This window comes from Phasianus colchicus, chromosome 11, assembly GCF_987193195.1.
Source record: "Phasianus colchicus chromosome 11, bPhaCol1.hap1.1, whole genome shotgun sequence".
Lineage (NCBI taxonomy): Eukaryota > Metazoa > Chordata > Aves > Galliformes > Phasianidae > Phasianus > Phasianus colchicus.
The window spans coordinates 3,463,098-3,482,176 of record NC_143446.1 but is presented as its reverse complement, the minus strand read 5'-3'; the positions used below and the strand labels follow the sequence as shown (position 1 = coordinate 3,482,176).

General features: G+C 67.9%; 5 protein-coding genes across 11 annotated transcripts; 2 read left to right on the top strand and 3 right to left on the bottom strand.

The window, feature by feature from the left end:
* Nucleotides 1–1,252: 1,252 nt before the first annotated feature.
* Nucleotides 1,253–6,941, bottom strand: CDHR4 (cadherin related family member 4). 5 transcript variants are annotated; one of them, XM_090147995.1, is made up of 18 exons: nt 6,775–6,941; nt 6,532–6,552; nt 6,166–6,407; nt 5,848–6,096; nt 5,654–5,749; nt 5,012–5,115; nt 4,805–4,941; nt 4,561–4,726; nt 4,333–4,483; nt 4,111–4,213; nt 3,638–3,853; nt 3,424–3,563; nt 3,143–3,287; nt 2,868–3,070; nt 2,657–2,796; nt 2,548–2,583; nt 1,881–1,984; nt 1,253–1,813 (listed from the first exon to the last, which is right to left on the bottom strand). In XM_090147995.1, exons 1-18 carry the CDS (start codon nt 6,824–6,826, stop codon nt 1,758–1,760), a joined length of 2,361 nt encoding a protein of 786 aa, XP_090004121.1. In that variant the 5' UTR covers nt 6,827–6,941; the 3' UTR covers nt 1,253–1,757. The 5 variants fall into 5 exon arrangements, with proteins under 5 accessions (XP_090004121.1, XP_090004119.1, XP_090004120.1 ...); XM_090147993.1 differs by having other exon boundaries at nt 6,532–6,941; XM_090147994.1 differs by having other exon boundaries at nt 1,253–1,984.
* A 374-nt stretch (nt 6,942–7,315) lies between these two features.
* Nucleotides 7,316–9,137, top strand: INKA1 (inka box actin regulator 1). Its single transcript, XM_031611733.2, has 2 exons — nt 7,316–7,439; nt 8,295–9,137. Exons 1-2 carry the CDS (start codon nt 7,389–7,391, stop codon nt 9,087–9,089), a joined length of 846 nt encoding a protein of 281 aa, XP_031467593.2. The 5' UTR covers nt 7,316–7,388; the 3' UTR covers nt 9,090–9,137.
* Nucleotides 9,138–9,152: 15 nt separating this feature from the next.
* On the bottom strand, nt 9,153–15,959 carry UBA7 (ubiquitin like modifier activating enzyme 7). Of its 2 annotated transcripts, none has more exons than XM_090147987.1 (23): nt 15,870–15,959; nt 15,639–15,795; nt 14,937–15,071; nt 14,766–14,872; nt 14,550–14,640; nt 14,279–14,420; nt 14,109–14,206; nt 13,873–14,019; nt 13,645–13,803; nt 13,382–13,489; nt 13,229–13,309; nt 13,006–13,161; nt 12,760–12,925; nt 12,486–12,682; nt 12,256–12,320; nt 11,976–12,168; nt 11,828–11,902; nt 11,509–11,695; nt 11,307–11,404; nt 11,144–11,230; nt 10,887–11,078; nt 9,599–9,801; nt 9,153–9,380 (listed from the first exon to the last, which is right to left on the bottom strand). In XM_090147987.1, the coding sequence occupies exons 1-23, from the start codon at nt 15,896–15,898 to the stop codon at nt 9,266–9,268; spliced, it is 2,988 nt and encodes a 995-aa protein (XP_090004113.1). In that variant the 5' UTR covers nt 15,899–15,959; the 3' UTR covers nt 9,153–9,265. The 2 variants fall into 2 exon arrangements, with proteins under 2 accessions (XP_090004113.1, XP_090004114.1); XM_090147988.1 differs by having other exon boundaries at nt 11,976–12,153.
* Nucleotides 15,948–17,020, top strand: TCTA (T cell leukemia translocation altered). The gene is made up of 2 exons (XM_031611706.2): nt 15,948–16,249; nt 16,872–17,020. The coding sequence occupies exons 1-2, from the start codon at nt 15,948–15,950 to the stop codon at nt 16,912–16,914; spliced, it is 345 nt and encodes a 114-aa protein (XP_031467566.1). The 3' UTR covers nt 16,915–17,020.
* AMT (aminomethyltransferase) lies at nt 17,001–19,023 on the bottom strand. Of its 2 annotated transcripts, none has more exons than XM_031611704.2 (8): nt 18,895–19,023; nt 18,660–18,827; nt 18,510–18,590; nt 18,254–18,385; nt 18,107–18,185; nt 17,848–17,993; nt 17,587–17,767; nt 17,001–17,366 (listed from the first exon to the last, which is right to left on the bottom strand). In XM_031611704.2, the coding sequence occupies exons 1-8, from the start codon at nt 18,949–18,951 to the stop codon at nt 17,032–17,034; spliced, it is 1,179 nt and encodes a 392-aa protein (XP_031467564.1). In that variant the 5' UTR covers nt 18,952–19,023; the 3' UTR covers nt 17,001–17,031. The 2 variants fall into 2 exon arrangements, with proteins under 2 accessions (XP_031467564.1, XP_090004115.1); XM_090147989.1 differs by having other exon boundaries at nt 18,862–18,992.
* Nucleotides 19,024–19,079: the final 56 nt, after the last annotated feature.

The following is a 19,079-nucleotide window of genomic DNA, read 5'->3' as shown; positions in this document are numbered from 1 at the left end:
CGCTAAGCTAACCCAGCCACAGGGAAACACCCCTCAATCTCAGCGATGAGGAACTGTTACGTAGGATTAAGATGTCCCACAGTAGGCCTGTTTAGGTTAATGGTGATGACACCTAACAAACGATGCATCCAATTCTAAATCAGGCTCCTGCCAGGCTTTCAGGAAAAAGGCAGCTTGCCCAAATCCTCAGCCCAGAACATACATTCAGAATGGAGTATTCTTCTACCTTGAAGCCCCGACTGTTAGCACGCAGATCACCCATCTGGTCAGACACATTGCTTCAATAGATAAAGATGTTACAGTGCAGCTCTTTGTTAGACGTGCTGCCAGCCAAGCCGGCACAGCCCAGCCAAGGGACGCACGGCATTACGGCGTCGCACAGCTCCGTTAGCAAAGCTCAGCCCGGGATTCAGAAACAGCGAGCTGGGACGGCCGGCTGCGAGGGGAGAAAAGCAGAAACACGCAGGACGGGCCGCAATGATAAAAGCAGCACAGGGCGAAGCGCGACGTTGGGGGCTTTGCTGATTCAGAGCTCTAAGATGGAGGGGCACGGAGCCGAGCAGCAGCTTGGATACAAAACCGAGCCCTTCCCAGCCGCGCTCACACTCACACTCACACGCACGCTCACACGCTCGCACGGCGGCGGATCGCCGAGCCCAGCCGGGGCAGCGCCGGCCCGGCGGGAGGAGCGCTCAGCTCGCTGCCCACGCCGCTCCCTCACCATGCCGCTCTCATGGCACCGCCGCGCTCCGAGGGCTCCTCGCCGCACGCAGCCTCTGCGGAAGGAAGGGCACAGAGGGAGGGCCGCTAGGGCTGCCGCCGGGCTCGCCGCACGCCGGGATCCCCCGACCTCCAGCCCCAGACGGACCCGGCCCGGCTCCTCCGCCCCGCCCGGACCCCCGCCCCTCCCCGCTCATCCTTCACGCGGCCGCGCCGCTCCCCCACCCCATCCATCCCATCCCACCACCCCGTCCCGTCCCGCCCCATTTCCTCCCGTCTCTCCTCGCGGAGCCGCGCTCCACGCCCGGCCCTCAGCTCAGCCCGCCGCGCTCACCGGGGCGGCTCCGCCTGCCCGGCCGGGGGCTGGCAACCCCGAGCCCCCAGCGCCGCCGCCGCCGCCGCCGCCCGCTCCCCGCCGTTCGAATCAACAACAAGATGGCGGCCGTCGAGGGGGCGGAACCCCGGGGCGCGCCGTCATAGCAACCGCGCCGTCCAACGCCCGCCCCGCCGCGCTCTGCGCCAATCAGCAGCCGAGCCCCTCCCGCCGGGGGCGAAGCGGGCGCGTTGATAGGTCGAGACAGACGTCAGTCGAGCCTAAAGCCGCCCCGCCCCTTTCCGAGCGCGGCCCGCCTCCGGATGGTCGCGCACGTTAGGCACACGTGACGCCGCCCGACGGCCCGCCTCCCCGCGGGGCGCGCCGTCTCATTGGCCACCAGGGGGAGGACGTCGGACCAATGGGCGCTGCGGAGCGAGCGCGGGCCGCGGTGGGAGCCCCTCTACGGGCACGGCCCGAGGAGCGGAGCGGAGCCGAGCCGAGCGGCCCCGCCGGGCGCAGTACCGCCCCGTGGCCGCGCCTCGGTTCTGCCGGTTCTGCCCTCTCGGCTCCCACCCAGCTCCGCTCGAGGCGCCGACCTCCCCCCGCTTCCCCAGGGCGCCCCTCGGCAGTCACAGCGCGGCGCGCGGTCCGTGCACCGTTTAATGGCTGCGTCCCACGCGCGGCGGGCGCTCGGGATCCCCGTCCCGCGTGCGGTGAGTGCTCAGATCCAGCGCCGCGCCCCGGTGACGCTGTTGAACAGATAGTCCCTGCCGGTCCCTGCGGGGGGAGCGGCGCTCAGCCCGTGCCCTCAGCCCCGTCCCCTCACCCGGGGCGCGGCGCTCACGTGGGTCCTGCGCGCGGCCGTCGAAGGGCTGCGGTGCCGAGAACCGGGACGGGCTGCTCCGCTCCTCCTCGCGGGCGCTGCTCTGCGCTGCCGCATCCCGGGAGCTGCGGGGGAAAAGGGGCGAAGGGAGGGCGCTCCTCACCCTCCTGGAGCGCGGGTCCCGCCGGACGGCAGCCCGGGTGGCTCCGAGCCACGCGTGTCACCCGGAGGCTGCGCCCGCGCTCCCAGCTCCGTGCCCATCCGTGACGTCGCGTAGCGCTGGGTTATGTGGCTGCAGGCGGCCGTCGGCCACCCCGAGGGCTGATGTGGCTCCTCCTCACTAGACGGGTGCCTGCCGTGGGCTGGGAAGGCTCTGCCGCCCCTCAGGCTCTCCCTCCGCAGCCTCTCAAAGGCCCTTGTCACCCTTTTCTCCAGCCGGTGTCAGGAACAACCCTCGAGTTGAACTGTGCCGCCCTGCACGGTTTCTGCCTCCAGCCTGGCCACTGGCACAGCCATTCCCCGATAAAACCACCATCCCTGTGCTCGTTGCTCCGTGCCCTTACTCTAAAGCAAAGGCTGCTCCTCAGAGCAGCTCCCTGGTGACATCAACATCCCCTCCCCAAGTGCCACGTCTCCCCACATGGCTGCAGGGACACCACGGGTGTTTTCACCACTGCCCAGCACCCACCTCTCACTCAGAAGCACCTTGCTGGGGTTTCGGCTGCTGCAGGAGGAACAGAAAGCAGCCCTGAGCCCCCACCTCGCTGTGCTGTGCCATGCTGCAGGCTGGGGCTCACCTGCGCAGCATGCTGTGTGCCACACAGCACAGGCTGGCCAGGAACAGGGCACAGGTTGCAGTCAGCACTGCCACAAACCAAGCTGGTGGGAGCCAAGCCAGCTCCGTCCGCCTGACCACCAGCGGCTCCTTCTGCAGCGTCTGCAGAGGCAGAGGTAAGGGGCCAGGTGGTGTCCCAGCCTAAGGCACCTGGGCCTTGGGATGCTGCTCACCGTGTGCAGGGCGGTGGTGCTGGGTGGCGCTGCGGTGCTGCGGGGTGTGACGTGCACCACCAGTGCCACCACGGTGCTGCGGCGTGGGGACCCAGTGCTGCCCCACACCTCCACCAGCAGCACGAATGTGCGGGGCTCAGCCAGGCCATTGGGGATGTAGGAGAGCATGCTCCCCTCCTGCCGAAAGTGCCCATCCTCATTGCCTGCATAGGAGGGTTTGCTCAGCACCCCGGCCGTGCTGAAGAGACGAGTCACAGCGCTTGGCTGCTCCTCACCTCCAACAATGGCATAGGACAGCATGGTGCCCTCGGGGTCCCCACTGCACACCAGGTGGGTGACAGGCTGCCGGCTGCCTGTCCCAGCTGTGATCCGCAGCTCCTGCACCTCCGGGGTGCACAGCGGTGCCCGTTCAGGCATGGCCTGCCAGGAGCAGATGTAGCTCAGCTCCATCCCACCCGGTCCCTGTGGGTACCTCCAGCCCAGAGCCACCCCTGGGGCAGCCGCAGGGACGCAGCACAGCGCCTGCTCTGGTGGAACCCCGGCATCACGCTCTCACCTGCAGGCGCACGGCCACATCACACAGGCGGCTCCGCCGGTTCAATGGGTCCAGATCATTGTGGGTGTCCGTCAGCCGCACCGTCAGCCGGTAGCCAGCACGCCGCGGGGGGCTGAGGGGCCCCACCACACGGATCTCACCTGTGGGGTCGTGTGAGCTCTCTGGCACCCGTGGGTGTCCGGGCTGTGGGGCAGGGGAAGGGCTGAGCACTCACCAGTGCGTGCATCGACGGAGAAGGGCTGTGCAGGGCCAGTGCCCCCCTCCAGGCTGTACTCGAGGCTGTCTGGTGGGCGGTCACGGTCAGTGCCAACCACACGCCCCACGATGCTGCCAAAAGGTGCTGTCTCTGACACGGTGAAGATGATGCCATTGGGGCACTCCGGTGTGAATTCATTGACAGGTATCACCGTCACGAGCACGGGTACGCGGGCTGCGCAGCACACAGCAGCTCAGCTGCACTGGCACCATCCCATGGCCCACACTGCACTGGGCATGCTCCATAAGGACACTGGGACGGTGCCACGCTGGTGCCCTAGGGGTTGGGCATCACTGGGGCCACAGGAGAGAAGCATTTCCTCCACTGTGTGTTGGTTTGGGGGTCCAAAGGGAGCTTTGCATATCTCTACTTTGACCTCCCCCAGGGCGAAGGAAACATGGGCACAGGGTGCAGGGGATATGGGCACTCACTGCTCCTCAGAGGTTGTCCCCCAGCTGTCACCATGATGGTGGCTGTCAGCTGGAAGCCCACAGCAGCCATTGCCTCGGTGTCATAGTCCAGAGTGGTGTTGATCTGCCAAGCCAAGGTGTCCCGTAGTGCTGGGCATCCCCCAGAGCCACAGCCTGCCATGCCGCTGTGCCAGAAAGACCCTGCTCCCCCAGTGGGGACTCACCATCCCAGGCCCCACATACCTTCAGCTGTGGCCCCTCCATGTGGAAGTAGGAACGAGAGCCTGGTGGCCCCTCCAGCGTGTAATGCAGGGACCCGTCACTGCCACCAGGGTCAGCGCACCTCAGTGTCACCAGCGTGCTGCCAGGGGACATGGTCTCACGCACCTGAGACCTGTGTGGGAGTAGCTGCTGCTCAGCTCCACTTTCCAAGCACTGTGCAGCATCCCCCTCAAAACCCTTGAACCGTACACATAGAGGGCTGGCACACAGGATGGTGCCCGCTGGTCTGTCCCCTGCACGGTGATGTTGAGCATGATGGTGTCCTGGTCAGAGGGCTGCAGCGCGTTGTATGCCTGGATGAGGAGATGTGCACCGGCCACCTCCAGCCGACGTGTGCTGCGGATCTCACCCGTCACTGCAGGAGGTGGCCAGCCTTGAGCCAAGCACAGGGATGGGGATAGGGCAGCCATGGGGACCCTGCCACCATGCTCACTTTCATCGATGGTGAAGAGCGCTGGTGATGTGGGAGCGAGGATGGCGTAGCAGATGTTGGCCCCACTGGCACGGACCTGTGTGACCACTTCCAGGGGGCCGATGCCCTCTGGCACCACCACGTCCCGCTGCGGAGCACTGCGGGCACAGCGGGCAGTGTGGCACAGCGTGGTGCTACCAGCACTCCCACCCACCCAGCCTCACTCACAGGATGGTGACACGGGGATGGCGCGATGGCAGCACTTCCACTGTCACGGCCCCACTGCAGTTCTGTCCATGCCGGTCCATCACCTCTATCTCCAGCCTGAATGTCTGCGGGCAGCACAGGGGTGGCCCTGAGACAGCTAGGAGTGACACTGCCATCAGGGATGGGGATGGAGATGGAGATGGGGACAGGAATGAGGACTGGGATGGCAGTGGAGTTGAAGATAGGGTTAAGGATAGGGATAGGATGGAGGCAAGGATGGAAATGGGGTGGGGTCAACAACGAAGGAGAAGGAGACAGACATAAGAATGGGGAGGGGAACAGGCAGGATAGGGACAGGGATAGAGGCAAAGACTGGGGATGGAGAAGGCCATGAATAGGGCTTGGGTTAGGAATAGGAATGAGAATAGGGATGAGGATGAGGAGACTGGCATGGGGATGGGAATAGGGACAGGGATGAGGATGAAGTCAGGAATACAAATAGGAGCAGGGATGGAATACAGAAGGGGAAAGAGCTGGGGGTAGGGACAGGAAGAGGAGAGCTAGAGCATTCCTGGGGTCTCCCTGGTGGGAGCAGGACACAGAGCTGCGTGTGGTGCCAAGGAGGGCAGTGACAGTGCTGTCAGTGTGGGGACTCGTACCCACCTGGGTGTCCTTGCTGGGGCTGAAGCCACCATCAGGTGCCAGCACCAAGCCCTGATGGGTCAGCGTGAGTGGTGTGCTACTATTTCTGAGCTGGAACTGTCAGAGGAGAGATCAGAATTCCATCCCTGTGCCCAGCTGTCCCAGGGGTCTGCTCCCTTTGGGAGGCTGCGGGACACGGGGCAGCTGGCACTCACCATCAGCCCACCCGGTGGCTGTGCCTGCACCACATACAGGGGTGCACGGGGTGCCACGTCTGCCGACACCCGCACCACGTCCCCATCAGTGCTGGCAAATGGGAAACCACAGCGCAGCGCCTGTCCCGATGTCACCCGCACATACAGCTGCCCTGTCACCTCCTGCTCGCCGGGACAGGCAGCACGCAGTGCCAGCGCGTACCAGTTCACCTGGTAGGCATCGAGCTCTGCGCCGGCACGCAGTGTCACCTGTATGGGGACATGGTGCTCAGCGGGGTGCCACACTCTCCAGCCCCTCTCCCTGCCCCCCAGCCGTACCTCTGCCCTAAATGTGGAAGCAGGCACACCATCGGCGCTGATCGCAATGGGGTTGAAGGGGTGACTGGGATCGGTGTTGCGTTGGGTGACGTTGGAGCCCACGGGGACAGCGGACTCGACGTGCTGCAGCGTGACTTGGGGGCTGCTGCTGGCATTGCTGCAGGACACGGCCACCTCGGCCACGCGGGCGCCCGGTGCAGCATCCTCACTCAGTGTCACTATGCGTGGCAGGTCAGGCAGGGCTGGTGGGACACCCCAGGATTGGCCTCGTGTGGCCACGGCCACCAGCATCTCACACGGCTGTGTCAGGGAACTAGGTCCTGTCCCCTGTCCCCACCAGGGGATGAACGGCCCTGCCGCGCTTACCTGCTGACTTTACAAAGGTGCCTGCAAAGAGCAGAGTGTCACTGCAGCCTGCCAGGCTGTCCCTGCAGTGCCCCAAGGGTGCCCCGGAGATGTCCCCAAGATGTACCCCAGATGTGTCCCAGACTCTGAAGCTGCCACCCCTTTCCCCATCCTGGGGTGGGCACCCTGGGGCACCCGGAGGACCCTGTTCCTGTCCCTCTTCTTTTAGTTCCTTTGGGTGCCGCTGAACCCCAGGGTGCCTACCTGGGGCACGGAGGAGGAGGAGGAGGAAGGTGAGGTGTCCGTACGTGCCCATGGCTTGGCAGCTGTTTGGGACAAGCCGGAGCGCGTTGCCACGGGCGTCGGGCGCCACCCACGCCCGGCGTCACGCCGGTCACCGCGGCTCCCAGCCCAGCCCCGGGGTGGGAGGGGGTCAGGTCACGGCCCCGCTGCGGCCGCGGATCCACGCCGCGCTCTCGGGAACCGGCAGAATTACCGGGCGGCTAATTGTTACCCTTCATTAGCAAACCAGAGCGGCTAATAGCCGGCAATTAACAGGCGCTGGCGGAGCGCGGGCGGGCGGCGGGTCTCCGCTCCCCTCCCGCTCGGAGCCCGGCGCCCGTAACGGGGCCGCCTCGCCCCGCGGGTCGTGTCCGGGCGCGCCGAGCGGGGCCCCGGGGCGGCGGGCGGGGCGGGGCGGTGCCGGTGCCGGTACGGCCCGGGCTCACGTTACGGCGGTCCCATTGGCTGCGGCAGGCGGGGCGGCGCCGCGGCGGGAGGCGGCGGGGAGGGCCGGGGCTGAGCCGCGCTCCGCTGCTCCGCGGGGCCGCGGCCGCTCCGCCACCGGCACCGGCACCGGGAGCGGGGCCGGGCCGGGGATGCACAGCGCCCGTCTGGACGGCGGCCTCGGGCAGCGCCGCGTCGAGCCGGTGAGTGCCGCGGGGAGCGGGAGGGCGGACGGGTCGCGGCGTGTCGGGGCGCGGGTGACATCAGCGCGGTGACATCACGCGTGGGAGCACCGCGCGCGGGACGCGGGCGGGGGGCGCGAGGCCGGAGGGGGACGAGCGGCGAGCTGTCAGCCGCGCTCCCGACCCGAGCAGCATCGGGAACGGCGGAGCCCCTCCCGCCCCGCGCCCTCCCAGCGCCCGACGGCCCCCGCGGGACAGGGTGGTGCGGGGCGGTGGCGCGGCGCCAGCTGGGACTGGGGAGAGGGATCGGGGAGAGGGACGCGGGGACAGGGGAGAGGCGACGGGGCGCTGCGGGCGGCGGGACAGGACGCGGAGCGGGCCGCCCTGCGCGCTCGGCTTTCCGCGAGAGGGAAGCGGACGTAACAGCCAGCTTTTGGGCTCAGACAATAGGAATTCAAGAAAGAGGAGCGGCCCGACCGCGGGGACGGGGCGCTCCTTCCGCTGCCGCTCGGCAGCGCTCCCCGTTCCGCCGCCGCCCCTCAGCCCCGCGCGGTCGGGGTGCGCCGAGCCTGGGGTGAGCGGGCCCGACGGCACCCGGCGTCCTCGAGCGGAGGGCTCTCCCTGGGGACGTCGCCCCGTCCCGTCCCGCCGATCGGGGCGCGCCGTGGCAGTGAGGGGCCGGGGCGGGGGCGCGGGGCTGCTACGTGCCTCGGCCCCGTGTCACTTCCCGCAGGCACGGCCGGGCTGGGAGCCGCGCGCTCTCTGACATGCCGCCGCACGCCGGCCGGGGCTGCGGGAAAGCAGAGCCCGGGGCCGCGGGCGAGCCGAGACCTGCGCCCGCCGCCGGCCCGACGCTGAGCCGCCCTCTCCCCGCAGCGCTGCCGCCGGGAGCACATGCCCGGCACGCGGCCGGCCGAACGCGACCCCCTCCCCGCGCCCCGCCGCCCCGGCTCGGCCTGCGGCGAAGAGGAGCAGGGGGACCCGGCCGCCCGCTCGCCCCCCGCCAGCGTGCGCAGCCTGGAGTGCGACTCGGGCTACTCGGAGGCGTCGGGGGGCACGTGGCGCGAGGACGAAGCGCCGGTGCTGCGGCGGCACCCCCCGCCCCGCCAGCGGGCACACCGCCTCTCCGCCGGCACCCCCGCGCCCGCCCCCGCCCGCCGCGCCCGCCCCAAATCCACGTCGGACGCCTGCCTGGAGCAGTGGCGGACGCTGGAGCCGGCCGACGGGAGGGACTGGACGGTGTCGCTGCTGTCGCAGAGCCGCAACCGGCAGCCGCTGGTGCTGGGGGACAACTGCTTCGCCGACCTGGTGGAGAACTGGATGGACCTGCCCGAGGTGGGCGCCGAGCCCCGCCGTCGACCGCCCGCCGAGTCCTCGCGCCGCCTGGGCAAACCGCCCGCCTTCCTGCTCAGCCTCTCGGGCAACGTGCGCCGCAAGCTGGCCAGCATGGCCCGGCCCCGCGCCGCAGAGGGAGCCCGGCCGGGTGGCCGCGACCCCGCCAAGCGCCTGTCGTGCCCGCTGGGGCTGGGCGGGCAGCCCAAGGGAGCCTGCTTCCACCAGTCCCACAGCAACATCGCCCAGCTGGCCACGGACTTCCACCGCTTCACCGCCCTCATGAACAGCCGCAGCCGCCAGCCCATCATCTGCAACGACGTCATCGGCTACATCTAGCCCCGCCACCCCCTCCCCGCTGTAAATAAACCCCCGTTTTGTATGAAACGGACACACGGCGGCTTTTGTGGGGCGCAGCACCGGCAGAGGGTGCAGCGCGGTGAGCACGTGTTGCAGCTTATCCTGCAAGTTTTATTGCGTGGGGCAGGCAGTGACATCTGGGGATCCTGCAGGGCTCAGGGCAGGGTGCAGAGAAGTGGGGGGCAGGCGTCGTCCAGCTCATCCCCAGCACACACGTACTGCAGCTCCAGCTGCTGTGGCTCTGCGGAGCTCTCCATACCATCTGACAGCCTGCAGCCGGGAAAGGAACGGTGTGCTGGGCCCCTCAGGCTGGGAAAGCTACACTGGGCCGGACCCCAGGCTCGCTCCCCAGCCCCTATGGTAGGGGGCCGGCGGGGGTCCAGCAGAGGAAGCGCTGCCGGCGGCAGGATGTTTACTCTGCAGCTGGAGCGGAGCAGGAGAGATGGGGGCCCTGCAGCACCAGGGCACGGCCAGAGTCGGCTGCCTACCTCTGCGCCTGCTGCCGTGCCCGCATCTCCTCCTCCTCCTCCCCGTCGTACAGCATGGTGCTGCCACGCAGGAGCTTGGTGACGGTCCACCCGTGCTCCTCCTGCAGCCAGGCCAGCAGCTCCCGCACCGTCATCGCCTGCCCGTCCTCCCCAATAGCACGCACCTCCAGCCGGTCCCAGCAGCTCCACTCCTTTCCCCGGTACTGCGAGGGGAGCAGGGAGAATGAATCAGGGCTGTGGACAGGGGTTTGAGGAGAGGGGGTTCGGGGACAGGGAGCTGGGAATGGAACACGGCCACCCCCCGGCACCGCTGGCCCCAACCACGCACAAAGCCCCATTGACAGGCAGCCCAGCCCCACACAATCGCCTCTTCTTGTGCCTGTGGCCCCCGGGGGTTTTGTGACCCTGGCTGCAGCCCGAGCGCAGGATGCGGCCCCAGCACTTGGCATGGCTGTCCACCATCTGCCCCCACTGCAGGCAGCGCTGGGCCCGGCCATGTCCCACGGATGCTGGCAATGGGCCGCCCTCGCGTCCTGCCTTCTGCTGCCTGTGCCGGGAGAGGCCTTAACCCCATCTGTACCACCACAGCCACACACACAACACATCCCCCAGGCCGTGGCCACAGCCTTGGTGGGCTCTCAGGACCCCACGGTACCACCGGGCACCGAGCCATAGGACAGCGCTTCTGCCACATCCCAGCATGAAGTGTCATGGAGCAGCACTGGGAGCCCTGGAGCAGGATGTTGGCACAGAGGGCATGGAGCACCAGAGCAACATCCTCTGCCCTGGCCTCCCTGAGGTTATGGCACAGGACCAGGCAGCGGGGCACAGAGGCAGGAGGGTCTTGGGGTGGCTGGGCAGCCTGAAGTCGAGCTGCAGCCGGCACGGAGGCGATGAAGGCGCTTTTCCTCCCCCTCTTCCTGCCCCCGGCCCTGGGCCCCCCGGGCCAATCTGGTTCCAATCGGCGCTTCCTGCCGCGCAGGAAGGGCTGCCTCGCACGCCATAAACCCCCAGACAAAGGGGCCTCTATCACCCAGACGGTCCCAATCTGGGGGCCTGCCCCCCCCGCCCCTGATGTGGCTTTGCTTTCCCCCCTCTGACAGAAAGGGGGGGACCTCGGCTCTGCTCCCCCCACAGCCGCAGGCAGCCCCGGGCCCAGTGCCAGCTGCTCGCCGGCTGCTGCAGCTGCTTCCCATCAGCCAGATGCGAGTGGCTGCAGCAGCCCTGCACACACTAGCCGTGGGGCACACCGTGGGGCTGCTGGAGTGCCTCAGGGAGAGGGTCCTACCTGGTATGTGGGGGCTGGCAGGGGCTGGATGCGGAACAGCAGGCATACAGACAGGCACAGATTGCTGTTGCGGTAGCATTGGAGGTCCCGGCATCTCCACACCAGCTTGTAAACCTCCAGGCACGCCAGGGCAGCCACGGCTGCTGTGGTGGTGATGATGGCGGGCACAATGCGCCCAGCAATGCGCTGGCTCTGAGGACAAGAGGGGTGTCACCAGCTGCCCTGTGGGGAGGGGGGCTCTCGGGGATGGCACTCACCGTCAGCCGGCTCGCAGGTGGGATGCCGTAGTTCTCTGCACGCAGGTTGGATGCAGCCGTGATGAAGCTCAAGTGGAGATCACTGTCCTGCAGGGAAGAGCGTGGGGACATGGGCATTCAATGGGAAGCAGTGCCACCTCCCCAAGCCCTGCAGCTGTGGTACCTTGTCATAGTGGATGGGGTCCATTGCCTCTGTGTCCCCTCCTAGCTCCTGTTTCCACTGCGCCAGCTCTTGCACGAGCTCCAGCATCTGTCCAGGCTCTGGGGATGCAGGGGCAGAGGCCAGGAACCCGTTATCACAGCTGCACCTCCTGGCCTGTGCCTCTTCATTGGGTTTTGGGGATACAGACATGCAGTAGCCTTACCCAGAGTCTCCTCCACCTCCTCCATGCCCTCTGCTGTGGGGACGTAGCACCCGTCCTTGGGCACGAAGGGTGGCAGCACCATGTTGCAGAGGACATCCCACGTGGCCACCCGGTCACCACAGGATGGCAGCCTGTAAGTTTGAGCCAGGAGGTGGGCAGCAGCCTCCACGTATGCCAGGTGGGTGTCCTGCAGTAGAGAGGGAGATGGAGGTGCCTCTCAACCTCCATGCTGCAGATCTCATTCAGGTTGTCTGAGCAGCTCCACTGTGCCCAGTGCCCACCAGCAGTTCTCCCCGGCCCTACATCTCCATGCACTCACATTGCTGGGGTCGAACGTCAGTGGATGGGGACACCTCCTGTCCCCTGACCAGAAGGGCACACCGGGGCTGGTTTCCTGCCACAGGGAAGGCAGAGTCAGGGCTAGGGACGCCTCTCCATCAAATGGCACAAGGGGGACCCATGCTCACGTGCGAGGGCGGCACGTCGTGCAGCAGCTGTGCGATGCTGTTGTGGTAGCGGAGCTGCCAGTGCTGGCAGGCCCAGCGCACGCAGTCCCCCCAGTCCCGCGGCCGCTCCTGCAGGCTCCTCTGCACCTGCTTGGGCACCACCAGGCCCTCCCATCGCCCCGGCTCATCGGGCAGCTCCCTGCAAAACCAGGCACTACCAGCACGCCTGCAGTGATGCCACGTGCAGGACACGGCCGTCTGTCCCTTGATCCTGGCCCCAGGGCAGTGAGTCTGTACTCACCCCAGGAAGCGGTTCATGCTCTCTGCAGGCAGCTGGAAGAGCCCCTCGAACTCATCACGAGCCCACTGCATTGAGGGGACAGGGCTGAGTGCTGGGTTCCCACACTGTGACCCTTCCCCGTTCACCATGATGGTGATACCCTGGCAGGGAGCAGCTGGGGCCACATCCTGCCAGGGGGATGGGATGGGATGGGACACCAAAGGGCCAGGTGCAAGGATCCACATCCATACCAGCAGCGTATGCTCGATGGCACAGGGGAAGAAGCGCAGCGTGCACAGTGGGAAGCTCCTATCTGCAGGGTCGCTGCTTGGCTCCAGCGGCTGGCTCAGGGGGGGCACCATGGCCAGCACGTTGCCCTTTGCCCCCTCTGTGCCCGTGTCCAGCAGCGCCGTGCGGGAGCGGATGCAGCAACTCTCCAGGAAGGCTCCTATGGGGAACAGGAGGGATGCATCCATCCTGGTAGCATGGAGACAGGGCTCATCCCTGCTCCACATAAGCACTCACGGGCCGTCAGCGTGTCCAGGGCACTGACAACACCATCCAGCCGCTGGAAGAAGGTGTTCCCAAAGAGCTTCTCGGTGCCGGGGCCCAGCTGGACCTGGTGGGCTGTCACCTTGATGTCCGGGTTCATCAGCCGTACAGCGGCTGCAGCCACCTCCGCCTTCGGCTTCTGCAAGGCACAGAGCGGGGACGGCTTCCTCCCGTTTCACATCCCCGCACTGCCCAGGTCTCCCCCTGGGGGGAGCTCACCCCCACGTCAGCCTCACGGAAGAGAAGCTGTCGGTGCAGGTTGGAGCGTGCGACTGTGTCCATGTCGGTGATGGTGATGTCCCCGCCCGGCCCCGCTGCCAGCCCCATCATGGCAAAGTTCTTCAGCAGCTCGCAGCCGATGGCGCCGGCTCCCACCTGCGAGGCACAACCACTGCACCCCAACGCCCCAGCTGTGCCACACCACTGCCCGCACCCTGCTCACCACGAAGTACTTCTGGCGGCCCAGCTCCTCCTGGAAGTCAGCCCCGAACACGGCAATCTGTCCATCGTAGCGGGATCCCCTCTGCCGGGAGAGGGATCGGTGTAAGTGGGGGTGGGCACAGCATCGCGGCACCCAGCGGCAGCGGGCACTCACCGGGGCGCAGTCCTCCGGCATCAGCCCCGCAGCCCCCTCCACGGCCAGGCACTCCAGGGCGTCAAAGTAAAACCACTGATCCAGGGGCAGGAACTTCCCCGTGATGGCCTGGGGCGAGCGAGGTGCCCGTGCCCAGCATTGGCACCACGTCACCCCGCCCAGCACTCTGCTCTGAGCACCCGGTGTCCCCAGGAAGGCAGCAGATGCCCTCTCGTGGCCACCGAGCGCTTGGGGATAGCAGAGCTCGCCGCACGCCTGCTCACCTTCATCGCCTCCTGGGCAGCCAGCGCGCCGATGAAGGATGCCACTGGGCACAGCTCCCCAGCGCTGACGCTGGCGAACGCTCGCACGACGTCCTCATCCAGGGGGCCCAGCGCTGAGCCCAGCTCACATGCCAGCTCCAGCACACGCTCAGCATCCTCCTGCAGGCAGAGGGGCAGTGGCAGTGCGGTAGGGGGCACGGGCTGGGGGGGGGCTGGGAGGAAACTCACAGTTGCCCGGGGTTGGGGCAGGCGGCCCCGCTCTCGGCAGAAGGCATGCAGGGCCTGGAAGGCAGCGTGCAGACTGCGGCTGCGCAGCAGCTCTGTGGAGGTCCTGGCCTGGATCCTGGGCATTGCCAGCGCCTGGCGGAGGGGCTCCTGCTGACACAGCATGGGGACAGTGGGGACACGGTGGGGGCATGGGGCTGCTGCTGGAGGTGGCACTGCCGTGGCACAGGGGCACGTACATACGAGTGCTCCTGGCGTGGCCGCACCTCCGAAACCCGGCCGCCACCACAGTATGGCGAGAAGGTGCTTGTGTCACCAATCTCCAACCTGAAGCCATCTGGGGAGCAAGAGGGGATGGGTGTCACGGTCACCACCAGGGACCCCCGCAGACCCCAGGGCGGGCACTCACCCAGCACGCGTACAGGGCAGGGCTCGCTGCTGTTCAGCTCCACCATGCCCTCCACGCCAGAAAACATCACCAGATCACCATCACTGAAGCGGTGGCCATAGTTCTTGTCCGCCCCTGCACATGTCACGATCCCTGGGTTGCCCTGAGCAGAGGAGATGTGAGCGTGCAGGTTCAATCCAGGCAGCGTGAGGCATCAAAGCATTTTGGGTCACAGACATGGAGCTGAAAAGTCACCGTGCTGGGGTGCAGGGACAACCACAGAACTTCCTACCTGGGAGATGTGCTGCACAGTGGCACAGAGCGGGTCCCCTTCCACCGGGTCATGGACAATAAAGTGCTCCCCAAAGTCACAGAAGAGCTGCCTGGGCAGGGACAATGCAGCTCCGAGAGTGGGCAGGTCCCACCCACCAGCGGGTTGGGGACACGGAGGGACAGTGCAGGGTAAGAAGGGGCAGCCACGTGGTGCCACGCAGTGCTAAGCCCTTACCCTGCCAGCCCTTTGGCATCGGCCACGATGAAGCAGACACCCTTGGCATGGCAGATGTCCCCAACACGGAGTTGCTCCTCCAGCGGGCACTCAGTCAGCAACACCACCTGTGCAGGGCGGTCAGTGGGCACTGGAGCCCCATGGCACCCCTGGGCTGGGGGCCAGACTCACCTGGAAGGCAGTGAGGAACTCCTCCGATAGCTCCCCGGAGTGCACTGTCACTTCCACATCAGGGTTCAGTGAGGCCAGCAGCCGCTGGGATGCCTCAGCACGGTTCTGGCCCACGCTGCACTCCCCCTGGAGGAACTGTGGGGCAGCGGCATTTGTGGGCCTGGGCCACTGATGGGGACCTCACCCGGAACAGAGAGACCACATCCCATCCCTAGCACAGGCACCCCAATCCCCACTGGGACAGGGATCTCCCAGCTGTAGCCACCCCCATGGCTCCTCCATACCCATTACTGGAACCCCCAGCCCTGCACCTTCTTGCACCCACAGCCGAGGTCCACTCCCCAGACCCCCACCCGTCCCTGTACCCCTTACTGGGACCCTGCCCACAGCCACACCCATTAATGGGATCCCTGCCCGTACTCGCACTCATTATCAGCACCCCCAGCCTGTACCCGTGTTCATTCCTGGAACCTTCGCCCATCCCCACGCCCCACCAGCACCCCCACCCGTACCATCAGCAGGACCCACACCCATAACCATTACCGAGCACCTCACATCCCTTATTGGGACCCATCCCCACACCGGGATGCCTCCCTGTACCCGTACGCGTTCTCCCAACCCCCCGGACCCATTTCACGGGACAGCACCCGCCTCGGGCCCCCAACAGCACCCGCACCATCGCCGTGACCCCGCACTCCGTACCTGCACCCCGCCCCGCGCCGCACCGCTCTCGTGCAGGACGACCCTCCGCACCCCGGCCAGCACCAGCGCCGCCGCCGCCTGCGCTCCGACCCCGCGCAGCCCCCCCACCAGCACCGCGGCTTCCCGCAGCCGCCGCCCGCCGTCGCCCAGCACCAACCTGCGGGGCACGGCGGGCGCTCAGCGGCAGGAAAGCGAGCGGCCGGACCCCGCCACCCCCGGCCCCGCACGCACAGCTGCCGGGAGTAGCGCGCACCCGCCATGCCGCCGCCCCGCCCCGCCGGCCGTGCCCCGCCCCGTCCGGTAACGGCGATGGCGGCGGTCTGGGAGGCGCTGGGCGCGCTGGGCCGGGAGCTGGCGGCCGAGTGGGCGACGCAGGACGTGCGTGCCGCGCTGTGCCAGCTGCTGCTGCTGTGGCTGGGGCTCAGCCTGATGGCCACCCGCTTGGCGTGGCGCGCCTACGGCGAGGAGGTGGCCGCGCTCTGCTACCGCCCGGCCGCCCGCCGCCCCCCCGCCCCGGGCACCGACGGCGGCCCCGCGCCCGCACGGCCCCGCGCGCATTCCTCGTCCCCCGCCCGACGCGACGGCGCCGCCGAGCGGCACTGCCCGCCCCGGTGAGTCCGCTCTGCGCCGCGTCCGTGTGCCCACGGCACCGCGCGTCCCCGTTCCGGCGCGTCCCAGCGAACGCCTCCCCCCGCCCCGGATCCCCGCGGCTGTGTATCCCACCGCGTGCCCCCCCGTGCCGCTGTCCCACTACCTCCCGGTGCCCGTCCTCGTCCCGCGTCCCCAAACCAACGAGCCCCAGCACGCAGCCCTGCTGTGCCCCCAGAGCCGCCTGCCCTCCCCGTGCCACCACCGCAGCGCGTCTCCCGCTGGGTCCTCGCGCATCACTGCGTCCTTGTGCGTGCCGACCCGGTGTGTGCCTCCCTGCTGTGCCCCCGGCCCGCTGCCCCCTCGGGATGTGCCCCCAGCGCAAGTCCCCACCCTGGTGTGCCCCACTATGTACCCCACAGCCCAGGGCATCCCACCGCCCTCCCACTCCCCTACTTCCCCTCCACTATGTGCCCCACCGCCCACTGTGCCCCAGTATATCCGTATATCCCCCCCCAGTCCAGTCCATCACTGGCTGCATCCTCCACTCCTGTCCCCATCCCCGTATGCCCCACTCTGCACCCCCCAGCCGGGTGCATCCACCGCCCTCCCCGTGTCCCCCTGCTGACACTGCCATCTCCACAGGGACAGCACGGCAGCTGAGCCGGGGAAGACGCACCGCGAATGAGGAGCGCCCACCGCCAGCACCGCACCATTAAAGGACTGCAGCCCCCCACCGCCCTGTGCTGCCCCAGCGAAAGATACGAGGCGGGAGATGGGCGAGGGGCTTTAATGGGGCCAGGTCTCACTTGGCCATGTAATAGTGCGTGGGCACAAAGGGCATCTTGGTGACCAGCGCCGGCTGCTGCTTCTTCCTCACCTCAACGGTGAGCGTGGTGCCGGGGCGGCTGTGCGCAGCCTGCACGTAGCCCATGGCGATGTTCTTGCCCAGGGAGGGCGAGGGGCAGCCGCTGGTCACCGTGCCCACAGGCGTGCCCTCAGGGCCCAGGATGGCGGCAGGTGGCCGGAGGGGGGGACCCACCGATGTCAGCCCCACACGCTTCCGCTTTGGCTTCTCCTTCACCTGCTCCATGATGATGGCTGCACCGGGGAAGTCCATGGCTGTGCGCCGGCGCTTCCCTATGGGGCACAGAGGGCTGAAGCCTGCGCTTTGGGCATGGCACTGGGGGGGCCTACGCATTGGGAATGGTACTGGGGGGTCTTGCGCTTTAGGACTAGCAATTGGGGGCTGCACTTGGGGGGGCTTGTGCTTTGGGCCTGGCACTGAAGGGCTGTGCTTCAGGCCCGGCAGCTGTGACCTGCATTTCAGGCCTGGCAATTGGACACAGCCTGCACCTACCCAGGGTCCACAGCAGCCCAGCCTCCACCGGCGTGGTGCTCTCATCGATGTCGTTTCCGTAGAGGCAGAGCCCGGCCTCCAGGCGCAGGCTGTCCCGGGCTGCCAGCCCTGCCGGCCACACCTCAGGGCAGCCCAGCAGCCGCTCAGCCAGCTCCATGGCTCGCCCTGCAGGCACTGAGATCTGTGCAGGATGGGGGCGGTCAGGGGGCACAGCACCCTGCAGGGAACGGCTGCCCCATGGCGCCCCACGATGCCCAATACCTCCACACCATCCTCGCCAGTGTAGCCACAGCGTGTCACACGGCAGCCCGGCACACCAAAGACGGTGGTGGCTGTGCTGGTCATGAAGGTCAGCTTGGTCAGGTCATCTGGCAGCCCGGCCTGCAGCACCTGTGCCATGGAGGGCCCTGGAGGGGACAGGCGTCAGCCTTGGGGATGGCAGCACCGAGGCGGGGGGTGCAAGGCCATACATTGGGCCCGGTGGGATGAGACCAGTGCCACCAGCATGGGGACCCACTACCTTGCAGTGCCAGCAGTGCGTTGTCCGACACCTCCAGGTGCACGTCGCCGCCGGCCGCCCTCAGTTCTGCTGCTCTGCCCTGCGGGGATGGGGCCGCAGTGTGGGGACAGGTTGTGGGGCCCTGCCCTGCCCCAGCCCTGCCCGTACCTCCATGACAGCCCGGTCCTTGTCAGCGCAGCCCGCGTTGGACACCACGTAGAGGTGATCCTCCACCGTGTTGGTGACGATGAGGTCATCCACGATGCCACCGTGCTCATTGGTGAGCAGTGTCAGGGTGCCCTGTGGGGTGGGTGCTGGGACGGGGGGGGACCCTGGGGGAGCCCTGTGCCGGGGCATCCGTCCCCACGTATGGGGCCATGTGCTGGGCGCCCATTGCCCAGCTGCCACCCGCTGACCCCCATACCTGTCCCGGGCGCAGCTCGGCGATGTCACCCACCACCAGGCTCTCCAGGAAGCGGACGCGGTCCCGCCCGTACACCCGCGTCTGGAAGGGGTCGGGGGTGAGGCGGTGCGACGGGACCCCTCCCGCAGCCCCCGTCCCCCCGCCCGCTACCTGCAGCATGTGGGACACGTCGAACAGCGAGCAGTGCCGCCGGGTGTGCAGGTGCGACTCGAGGTGCCCGCGGCCGTACTGCACAGGCAGGCTCCAGCCGGCGAACGGCACCATCCTCCCACCGCGGGCCCGGTGCAGCGCGTCCAGCGGCGTCCGCTTCAGCCCCTCCTGCGCGGCACGGCCCGGCTTAGCTCAGCACGGCAGGGCCTCCCTCTCTCCCCTCGGCCCCACTCACCGGCGCCGAGCCCAGGTGGCGTCGGGCCAGCGCGGCGCGGCACCCCGCCCGCAGCATCCTCCGGCCCCGGCCCGGCTCAGCGCAGCGCGGCTCGGTACGGCACGGCTCGGCCCGCCCCGCCGGGGCGCCTGGGACATGCCGCCTTCCCGCCCCGCCCCCGGCCCGCCCCCGGCCCCGCACAAACG

Coding starts and splice junctions, on each gene's coding strand:
- TCTA (XM_031611706.2), top strand. CDS start 15,948: ATGGCGGCGGTCTGGGAGGCGCTGGGCGCGCTGGGCCGGGAGCTGGCG. Junction 16,250..16,871: donor GAGCGGCACTGCCCGCCCCG/GTGAGTCCGCTC, acceptor CCATCTCCACAG/GGACAGCACGGCAGCTGAGC.
- CDHR4 (XM_090147991.1), bottom strand. CDS start 6,826: ATGGGCACGTACGGACACCTCACCTTCCTCCTCCTCCTCCTCCGTGCC. Junction 4,484..4,560: donor TGTGTGCCAGCCCTCTATGT/GTACGGTTCAAG, acceptor ACTCCCACACAG/GTCTCAGGTGCGTGAGACCA. Junction 3,564..3,637: donor CTCCGTCGATGCACGCACTG/GTGAGTGCTCAG, acceptor ACGACCCCACAG/GTGAGATCCGTGTGGTGGGG.
- INKA1 (XM_031611733.2), top strand. CDS start 7,389: ATGCACAGCGCCCGTCTGGACGGCGGCCTCGGGCAGCGCCGCGTCGAG. Junction 7,440..8,294: donor GGCAGCGCCGCGTCGAGCCG/GTGAGTGCCGCG, acceptor CTCTCCCCGCAG/CGCTGCCGCCGGGAGCACAT.
- AMT (XM_090147989.1), bottom strand. CDS start 18,951: ATGCTGCGGGCGGGGTGCCGCGCCGCGCTGGCCCGACGCCACCTGGGC. Junction 18,591..18,659: donor ACGTGTCCCACATGCTGCAG/GTAGCGGGCGGG, acceptor GACCCCTTCCAG/ACGCGGGTGTACGGGCGGGA. Junction 17,367..17,586: donor TGGGCTGCTGTGGACCCTGG/GTAGGTGCAGGC, acceptor TGTGCCCCATAG/GGAAGCGCCGGCGCACAGCC.
- UBA7 (XM_090147987.1), bottom strand. CDS start 15,898: ATGGCGGGTGCGCGCTACTCCCGGCAGCT. Junction 14,421..14,549: donor CTGTGCAGCACATCTCCCAG/GTAGGAAGTTCT, acceptor TCCTCTGCTCAG/GGCAACCCAGGGATCGTGAC. Junction 9,802..10,886: donor TGCCAGCCCCCACATACCAG/GTAGGACCCTCT, acceptor CTCCCCTCGCAG/TACCGGGGAAAGGAGTGGAG.